We start from the raw sequence: 10,180 nt of genomic DNA, 5'->3' as shown, positions 1-10,180 counted from the left end.
AAAAAAAAAGCAAAAAAACAAAAACAAAAGCCCTGTCTTTGCAGGACAGGTGAGTCCCCCCAAATTGGGACTTAGCCCAGGAGAGTTCCTGGCTTTGCCCAAGGAAAGAATTCAAGGGTAAGCCAGTGGTGTTAGGAATCTTTTAGTGAATGGTGCTGTTCCTTGTGGAGTAGGGCTGACTCATAGGCTAACCCAGCACCCGGTGTATGGGATGTTAGCAACTGTATTTATACTCACTTCTAACCCCTTCTCAGTCTTTTGGCTAAGATCAAGTGTAGGATACTCATCCTATCCACTTTCAATCACACATAAATTAAAGGGCAGGTTAATGCAAATTGAGGGATGGGTTTTTAGAGCTTTCTAGGAAAGGGGTGGCAACTTCCTTGTCATTGCCAAGACATTTGTAAACAGTCATGGCACTGTTGGGAGTGTCTTATGCTAATGTGGAATGGGGATAGCTAGGGGTTTGCTTTTGTCCCTGTCTGCTGGTTCATGCCAGTTTTTCCACTTTATCCTGTCTGGACCAGATCCTGTCTTGGTCAGCAGGGTTGTGACCAGAAGGCAAGTCCTGCCATTCTCCTATCTCACCAGGACTCTGGCAGCCATTTTAGCTCCTTTGATCCCCAGTCTCCTGTGTGTGGAGTTGGGTAAAAGTTTGGGTGGTTGTGAGGATTCACTGAGGTAATGCCTGTGAGTGTCCAGTAATTGTTAGACTCCCACATTCCAATCCCTGTGCCCCTCCCTCCAGAACCTTTCACTGTGACCTTCGGAGATTCTGAGAATGATTTTCTCAGAGCAGGGCTTCTGGTAGCTGATGGTATGGTGGGAGGAGTGAAGTGAAGCTCTTTCTTGCCTTGTTACTGAAGAAATCTATTTGTTTCTAGTATTACTGAATTCTTGGGGGAAATTTCTAGTCCTCCCCTTGAAAGGCAAAGGGGCTAGTTGTGCCATTTGCCCACCCAGGAACCATGAGGAAATATATGGTAACTTATGCCTGGCAGCTCCTGAAGAAGGAACAGGTGAGGAGGGGCAAGGGCTCTGGGAGGGAAGAGCAGAAGATTGTACAGACAGGTATTTTGAGGAAGGTAGATGCCGGTGTAGGAGGGGTCCTTGGATGAATGGTGGCCATCCTGTGCCATTTGGAGTCACAGCATGGCACGAAGGAGGGACCCCTGCCCTGTAGCCTACCAGCCCCCCGCACTGGGCAAGCCATGGGCCATACTCAGAGCCACTGAGTCCTATTCTGTACCCGCTGTTCCTGCTATTATGAGATCCAGAGAGAACAAGGCAGGGTAGCAACATAGAGTCATAGGTTAAGCTTATAAACTCTGGAGCCAGACTACCTGGGTTTAAATCTATTACCTATTATTCATGTGACCTGAGGCAAGTTGCTTGGTTTGCTGTGCCTTTATTTTCTCCTCTGTAAAGTGAGATGATAGTATTAGTACCTACTGCATAAATTTACTATTGATTAAATGATCTACATATTAGAATAGTGCTTTGAATAATGCCTGACAATAGTAAATTGTATTCAGTAGGTATTAATTTTATTCATAAAATACCTTTCCTGATATTTCCTTAGATATCTAATTTTTAAGAAATAGAACGTTACAGGTACAGGTAAAGCTCTTTACCATCCCATGTCTCTTTATTTCTCTTTACTAGTAACTACTTTCCTGAAGCTGGTGTCACCCTTCCTATTTATATTTTTATGTATTATCACATGTGTATATATCCATTAGCAACGTATAGTATGTGGCACACTTTTAGAAAATGATATTATAAATGGCATCATAGTTTTTTTTCCCCACTCAAAATCATTTCAGCTTTATCCACATTGACACCACACAGACTTAGTGCTATGTTCAGTCCTGTGGCTGTACCATAATGTATTGATCCCATTGATCCCTACTAATGGACACTTGTTTTCAGCCATTTACTATTACAGACAGTGTTGCCATGACTGCTCTCATGGCTATCTCCTTGTGCATGTATGTGGGTTTCTCTGAAGAGGACACATAAAGTACATACAATTCCTCGATTGTGAAGTACACACATCCTCAACTTTATATAATGTTGCCAAATTGCTCTTCAACATGGTTGTACCATGTTTCCCAGTTCCCAGTGATAAGTGTAAAATAGTATCTTGTTATTACTTTAATTTCTATTTCCATTATTCCTAGCAGTGTTAAGAATGGTTTCACAATTTGGCTGGAGCATGGAGACTCATGCCTATTATCTCAGCACTTTGGGAGGCTGAGGCAGAAGGATCACTTGAATCCGGAATTGGAAACCAGCCTGCACAACAAAGTGAAACCCCTTCTTTACAAAGCATATAAATATAAATGGAAATGAGTAAAAATAATCTTTTCACAATTTATAGGTAATTTGAACTTTCCCTTTGAATTACCTGTTCATATCCTTTGCTCATTTTGCTATTGGGTTATTTGTATTTTTCCTTTGATTTATAGGATTACGAAAAATAGATTTTGGTTAGTAATCCTTTGTTGTTGATTATACGCAGAGCAAGTATATTTTACCAGTCTGCAGTTTGTTTTCTTACTTAGTTTACAGTATACTTTAGCTAGTCTCAAACTCCTCAAACAATACCTCAAGCAATGGGCCCACCTTGGCCTCCCAAAGTGTTAGGATTACAGGCTTGAGCCACTGCTCCTAGGCGTTTGTTTTTGTTTTTGTTTTTTTTACAGAGTCTTGCTCTGTTGCCCAGGCTGGAGTGCAGTGGGATGATCATGGCTCATTGCAACCTTGACCTCCTGGGCTCAAATGATCCTCCTGCCTAAGCCTCCCGAGTAGCTGGGACTACAGGCGAGCTCTACTGTGCCCAGCTAATGATGTACTTTTCAACAGAAGTTAGTAAACAGAGATTTTTATTTAGTTTCTGAATTTTTTTCTTGACACCCCCCCCCGGAACTAAAGTTTTGCATTTTTTATTGGAAATTTTTCAAACATAAAAGTTTATATATTTTACATATATATGTATATGTATCACCCTCTAGATCTGTCATTCACCATTTTGCTGTATTGGCTTTATGTATTTGTGTATGTGTTTGCTGAACTGTTTGAAAGTAAGCTGTATAACCAAATACCACTATTATACTAAGAAAATCGGCACTGATTTCCTAATATTATCTAATATACAGTCATATTCAATTTCCTAATTTGTCTGTAGAGTGCCTTTGCTCTGTTGCCCAGGCTGGAGTGCAGTGGCGCAATCTCAGCTTACTGCAACCTCCACCTCCTAGGTTCAAGTGATTCTCCTGCCTCAGTCCCCTGAGTACCTGGAACTACAGGCATGCACCCCCATGCTCGGCTATTTTTGTATTTTTAGGAGAGATGGGGTTTCACTACATTAGTCAGGCTGGTCTCGAACTCCTTACCTCAGGTGATCCACCCACCTCAGCCTCCCAAAGTGCTGGAATTACAGGCATGAGCCACTGTACCTGGCCTAGAGTACCTTTTATAGCTTGTTATTATGAACCAGGATCCAATCAAGAAGCATACCATTGGTATGTCTTTTAAATCTTTATTAATCTAGAGCAGCCCCCATGCCTTGAAACATGGTTCACTGATTTATAGATTGTTCTACATCCTGGATTCTTCCCTATCCTCTGTATTCACTTGTTCTCAGTCCCAATTCCAAATTCCCAGGGAAAAGGTAGGGTGGCCCATCTTGGATTAGGTGTTATATTAGTTTTCTATGGCTGTCATAACAAATTACCACAATTTGGTGGCTTAAAGCAAAGCAAATTTATTATCTTACAGTACTGTAGGCGAGAAGTCTGACACGGATGTTCTTGTTCTAAAATCAAGGTGTGAGCAGGCCTGCATTCCTTTCTCAAGTCTCAAGGCCTTTTCTGCTTCTAAAGGCCACCCACATTCCTTGGCTTGTGGGCCCTTCCTCTATCTTGAAAGCTGGCAGTGTTGCATCTCTCTTACCATTATTTCCTCAGATCTATCTGATTCTAAAATTCAGGCTCTGTACATCCTACCTATACTGCCTACAATTAGTTGTGCCACTTATTTTGTGGATGGAAGTGAAGGATTTGACATTTAACTGGTTCACTGGTGCATAATAAACTGGCTTCTGGGGAGAGGAGATGCCCTGACTAGTAGCTGCCAATTTCTGTGCCGTAAATACTCCTACCATGGCCAGTTTCAGGCTACCAACTTAATTTCAGCAGGCTTGCAAACTTCCTGAAAATCTAACCATCACTCTAGCACACCACTTCATTTAATCCTGGTACATTTCACCTTGTTCAGTGCCATCCAGCCTGCTGTTGACAATCATAACTAATTGCAACCTTGACCTCCTGGGCTCTATTGGTTTGTATTGATCTTGTTTGCTTTGTTTCCCTAGGGACTGTACCAGCTTGCCAGGGATATCGTGATAATGATTCGAGTGTGTAAAATGTTCCGCCAAGGCCTCAGGGGATTCCGGGAATATCAAATCATTGAGACTGCTCACTGGAAGCACCCTGCCTTCTCCTTCTGGGATGTAAGCAGCTGGGCTCAGCAGGATTATGAGGGCCTAAAGAGGCCCAATAAATTACACCCCACTTGTTGGCCCAAACTCAGAACTAACTGAGAAAGAAGACAAAAGAAAAAGCAGATGAGAGATCCAATGGTCTCCTTTATTAATGACCAGACTTCTGTTAGAGAGGGTAACTTATATCATCAAGCAAGAGGGTTACCTAATGCTGAACCCCAGATTTAGACAGCTTTTCATGCCTAGCCACAGGCAACTTTGGACCAAGGCAGGCTCCAGTGCAACAGCAGGCCTGCTGCCCTAAACTCATGGCAGGGAAAGGTGGAGCAAAATATGGGCTTAGAGGGAGAGAGATGATCATGCCTAGTTTTTCTCTTTCCAAATTCACCAAAGAGCTTAAGTCACTCCTTCTCAATGCAGAAGGAGAGAGGCCAGTAGTGTTCTATTAATACACCTCCTTCCATGTGGAAAGAAACCTTGAGGGTGGAGAAGTGGTCTTCATTTCAATGGTGATCAAAAGAACCAGAAGCAGTCCAGGAGTCACAGTAACCAAGGTTTCTGAATGCCCAAATGCTCGCTCTATTTACATCTCTACTTTCTTTCCCACACCCCTACTTCAGTGAAGGGAGCATTTTCAGGGCCCTGTTCACTGTGGTTACTATGTTTTTAGCTTTCCTAGAAGGTCCCAATTTAAAATATTTTATCCCAGTGGTAGATCATGAGCCCTTCTTTAGCTCAAAAAGTTGGTCACCCTTCTGTTAACTTGTTTATTCTAGTTCTCCAAAGGTATCTTCATTGCTACTGCGTGTTGCTCAGGGCTTGAAAGTTTCCCCAGCAGTCACCTGGACAAATCCTGCCCATTTTCCTGTTTTCTCGGGAGTGACTAGAGCCAGCCCCCACCCCTCTGCATCTAGTGATTCACTCCAAGAAATTTCCCTAAAGCGCATCTGACAGATAGTGGCAAAGAAATGGGGATAGGGGCTGGTGATGGGGGAAAGAAAGGCAGCCTTAGACTGGTTTATAAGGGGCCACCAGGTAATATAACTAGTGTGTGTGTAGCTGAGTTTAAGATACAGCAGGCCATGCTAATACTGGCACAGGGCAGTAATCATACAGCTTATTAACAGTGAGGTGAATAACTTTGAAATAAAGTTTTAGAGAAATATTTCAAAAAAAAAAAGATACAGCAGACCAGCTGGAGAGGAAGGATATGCCCCATCTAAATACATTCAGATTCATAGACTCTAGACACCATGCCGGCCAAACCAAACAAAGCTGCAGCCCTGTGGTTGGGCTGGGATGAAAAATGAATGGAGTAGAAGAACTGTAACCCAAAGACGGGTTAGCTCTCAGGAAGGACCTTCTGACTCTCAGGGTGGCATGCAGTGGTGACGCAATGGGCCCTGGAGATCAGAGGGCTTTGATTACCAGTAGACATGGCCTGATGCATGGGGCAGTTGGAAGCTTAGATGTAGAGTCAGGCTTGTTATTAGGGGAGTGAGAGGCTAAGCCTCACCACATGGACCAGCCAGAGTGGCTTGAGCAGAGCAGAAGCCTCTCAAGAATAGCCTTTAAGGGTCATAGGGTTGTCATGAGGAGCACTGGGCAGCTGGAGTGCAGGATCAGGTGGAGAGCCCTAGACTGCTTCAGTAGATATATGAATCTGGATGTTTCTGAGCACCTCCTCTTTCCTTCAGTAGCCTCCCTGAGAAGTACCACATGGCTATGCAAATAGTAAACAGGTAGTGGGGGTGAGCGAGGCAGGGGTCTGAGTGGCTCCAAGGAACAAATGACATGTGGCTCAAAGCCACACTCCAGACATGGAATTGGGTTTGCTGAAAGCCTTGGATTGGGGTCCCAGCTGGACCACTGACTTGCTGTGTGACCCTTGGGCAACTTCCTTCACCACCTCAGTCCCATACAGGGCTTAATAAAACCTGCTTTGTCCTGATGATTAAATGGGGCAAGACAAGGAAGATACACTGTGCTTGGCTCATTAAAGGTGGTTGGCTTCATTTTTCTTTTATTTTTATCCCTCCTTTTCTTACCCCCTATACTTGTTTGCTGCTTTTCCCCCTTCCTTTTCTCTCTCCCTTCCTTTTTTCTCCTTATCCTCCTTTCCTTGTCCTCACCCCATATTTCTCTGCCTTCACTATAATATGTTGTCAGTGCTGGACCCAAGCCTAGTGCTGAATTGGGCCTTTCAAGCAGAGGCAGACCTGAAACGCTGCTATGAGGTTTCCCATGGCTTCCTGCCCACCATGGTGGTCCAGGTACACAGGAAGGCTTTAGATGTAAAGTTCTAGGGGCAATCTTGCTGATTCTCCCTCCTCTCCCTGCCCTCTTTCTTTCAGACAAAGAGGCAAAGCCGAGTCACATTTGATACCATGGACTTCATTGCAGAGGAGGTATGCATAGGTCGAACCTTGCTGTGGGAGAATTTCCTTTCTGCACCCTGGCTTGGAAGAAACCCTGGCTGGGCATCAGCAGAGCTGGTTTCAGTCTAGGCTCTGCCACCAACTCAGCATATCACCCTGAGGTGGCCACTTCGTTTTCTTATCTATAAAACAGCCAATCTCAGTGATTCCTTCTAGCCCTCAGCTCCAAGACTGTGAGCATCTAGGAACCAGCTGTCGCTGCATAGTTGAGCAGAACCAATGGGAGAGAGTCCCTGGGCTTGGACCTATGGGAAAACAGCAGGCAAAAAAAAAGCAGAGGATGTGAGAGTCCCAGAAAGAGGAAGAATTTGGGTGATGGGAAAGGGTTGACCTGTGTGTGAATTCTGGTTCTGCCCTGAACTCGCTGAGAGATGCTGGGCACACCTCTCACACCTGGGTGTCAGATACCCTCAAAGAGTCTTATTCAGGTGCAGCATACCTGTAGGCACTTGGAAGGCTGAGGTGGGGATCACTTAAGGCCAGGAGTTCAAGACTGCAGTGAGCTATGGTCACATCACTGCATTCCAGTCTGGGTGATAGAGCGAGACCTCCTCTCTAAAAAAATAGCCTTCTCATTCTGATAAGGGAATGCTTTTGTATCTGTGGGAGCTTTAGACTGTGTGACTTGCTCTCTGAATTTCAGTCTCATCATTGTTACCTTCTTGGCTTCTCTCCATCGTATCCTGGGTATTAAATATTAAAATCCAATTTAAAATGTAAAAGAGCCTACCTATTTATCGGGAAGATCCGAAGTTCTCACCAGTGCAGACCTGACTTGACCCTGGCTTGGAGTACCCATGTTGGCTTTTTTCTCAGGGAATGGGAAAAGAACAGAACTTTATAATAGGTACCAGGGCCACCTGTGTCCATCTCCTGCCCCACCCCTTTCACTTCTTGGAGCCCAGGTATGGCTTCTGTTCCCTGCCTCTCCTGGGCACAGCCTTATTTTGTCATGCCCCCTCCTTTATGAAGCATACTCAGTTAAGTCATCCAAACCCTGTGATCTTCAGCTCTGTAGGCTGGCCAGTGTGTGACACTGGGCACTGAAGGTTAAACAAACTCTATCCTTCAGACAGGAGAAACTAGGGGCCTGAGAGCCACAGAACTCTGGATAAGAGGCCAATTCTGTGCACTGCAGTAGAGGGAGGGAAGAGGGCACAAAGGGAAGATTCTTTGTTATGGGCAAGGTGTATAGGTGGCCCTTGAATGAATCATGCCTGATTCTGGTTCTAACATTGAGAAGAGTAGAGAGCCAATGTATCCTCCCATCTCAGCCTTCTGAGTAGCTGGCATTTACAGGTGTGCCCCACAGAGCCCAGTTGGAGATCCAATTTAAAACCCAGCCCCTTGGCCAGATGTGCTGGCTCATGCCTGTAATTCCAACACTTTGGGAGGCCAAGGAAGGAAGATTAGTTGAGCTCAGGAATCCTAGACCAGTCTGAGCAACATAGTGAGACCCTGTCTCTACTAAAAATTAAAATAAAAGTAATTAGCTGGGCACGGTAGCTGACACCTGTAATCCCATAACTTTGGAAGGCTGAGGTGGGAGGATCGCTTGAGCCCAGGAAATCAAGGTTGTAGTGAGCTATGACTATGCCACTACACTGCAGTCTGGGTGACAGAGTAAGACCCTGTCCCCCTGTCCCCCCCCAAAAAAAAAAAAAAGAGCCCAGCCCTTTGAGTGATGTTAATGAGTATGGGGTTTCTTTGGGGTGATGAAAAGCTTCCAAGGCATGGCATAGTGGCTCACGCCTGTAATCCAAGCACTTTGGAGGCCCAGATGGGCGGATCACCTGAGTTTGAGAGTTCAAGACCAGCCTGATTAACATAGTGAAACCCCGTCTAAAAAAAGAAAAAAAGAAAAGCTTCTAAAATAGTGTGGTGATTGTTGCACAACTCTGAATACACTAAAGCCACTGAATTGTACACTTTAAATGGTGACTTACAGGGTATGTCAATTATATCTAAATAAAAATGGCGTATAACATATAATATACACACCTAAATAGTTATATAACCTGCCCCTCAGCATAGCATTTGGATCCTGATGGAAAAACTAAGCCTCAGTATAGCCTATATTGGGCTTCTCCTAACACTAAACTTCTCACAGAGAACCTTAGAATTGGAGAGGCTTAGAATCATAGACTCACTTATTGTAGCAACTGTGAGACAGTGGAAACAATGGGTACATTAAAAAATATTGTTTAGAAAAACACTGAGTGAAGAAAAGCAAGTTGCACAAGTGATGTCTATAGTCTATTTACATAAATTTTTTATTTTTATTTTTTGAGACAGTCTCGCTCTGTCATACAGTCTGAAGTGCTGTGACGCAATCACAGTTCACTGCAACCTCAACCTCCCTGAGTTCAAGTGGTCCTCCCATTTTAGCACCCCTAGTAGCTAGGACTACAGGTGTGCGCCACCATGCCTGGCTAATTTTTTAATTTTTTTTGTAGAGATGAAGGTCTTCCTATATTGTCCAGACCAATCTTGAACTCCTGGGCTCAAGTGATCCTCCTGCATTGGCCTCCCAAAGTGCTGGGATTACAGGCATGAGCTGCTGTACCCAGCAGTAAATTTAAAAAAAAGTCTTATATATTATGTGGGTATATATATATATATATATATGCATATACATAAAAGTGATAAACTCAGGTGGTGGGGAGCAGATCTGGGCTGGGGTGATGTATATGTACAGGAGGATTTTAACGATCTGTATTGTTCTGATTTCTAATGGAAGATAGGTGTTATTTCCAAAAATTTTACTTATATCTAAGAAAAAAATACAGGAAGTTAGTATGCCAGATGTTAATGGCTAATTGTGGGTGGTGGGATTATGGGCAGTCATTCGCAGTCATTCTTCCTTCTTCCTGTCTGCTGGAGGAACACAGTAGGGGGTATGGCTGGCCTCCAGTGAGTGAAGGGAAAATGGTGAGAAATGGTATTTGAGAAGCAGGCAGGGACTTCTCTAGTCTCCTAGGCCCTATTTGAAGTGTATTCCCTTTTCCTCATCCCAGATATTTTTTGAGCTTCTAAGGTAGGCCTAGATCTTTGTGTAGTCATGAGGAATACTAGGTTGTGTGACATCTCCACCCTGCCAGTGAGGAGCTAATTAGGAGTTATTATGAGACTTAACTAGTAATTTACCCACTTCCATGATAATGACATTAATCCATTCATTAAGGCAGAGCCCTTGTGACCTAATTACCTCTTAAAGGTCCTACTTTTACAATTT

At 43.9% G+C, this 10,180-nt stretch overlaps 1 protein-coding gene across 6 annotated transcripts in view; it reads left to right on the top strand.

Moving 5' to 3' along the window:
- The window catches only part of CNBD2 (cyclic nucleotide binding domain containing 2), a 68,143-nt gene that overhangs the window by 12,142 nt on the left and 45,821 nt on the right, over window positions 1-10,180 (top strand). For 3 of the 6 annotated variants that reach the window (XM_017512958.2, XM_017512984.2, XM_017512972.2), the window contains exons 3-4: window positions 4,379-4,516; window positions 6,862-6,915. The exons of 1 other annotated variant lie outside the window; for it this stretch is intronic. In XM_017512958.2, coding sequence (XP_017368447.1) covers window positions 4,379-4,516; window positions 6,862-6,915 — 192 coding nt within the window. Of the gene's footprint in view, window positions 1-225; window positions 1,020-4,378; window positions 4,517-6,861; window positions 6,916-10,180 lie in introns of those variants that run through there. 2 more of the 6 variants (XM_017512991.2, XM_017512970.2) reach the window with 2 other exon arrangements.

Source organism: Cebus imitator, unplaced genomic scaffold (assembly GCF_001604975.1).
Source record: "Cebus imitator isolate Cc_AM_T3 unplaced genomic scaffold, Cebus_imitator-1.0 Scaffold18, whole genome shotgun sequence".
NCBI lineage: Eukaryota > Metazoa > Chordata > Mammalia > Primates > Cebidae > Cebus > Cebus imitator.
The sequence above is the reverse complement of the archived record's forward strand: the minus strand, read 5'-3'. Positions and strand labels throughout refer to the sequence as shown.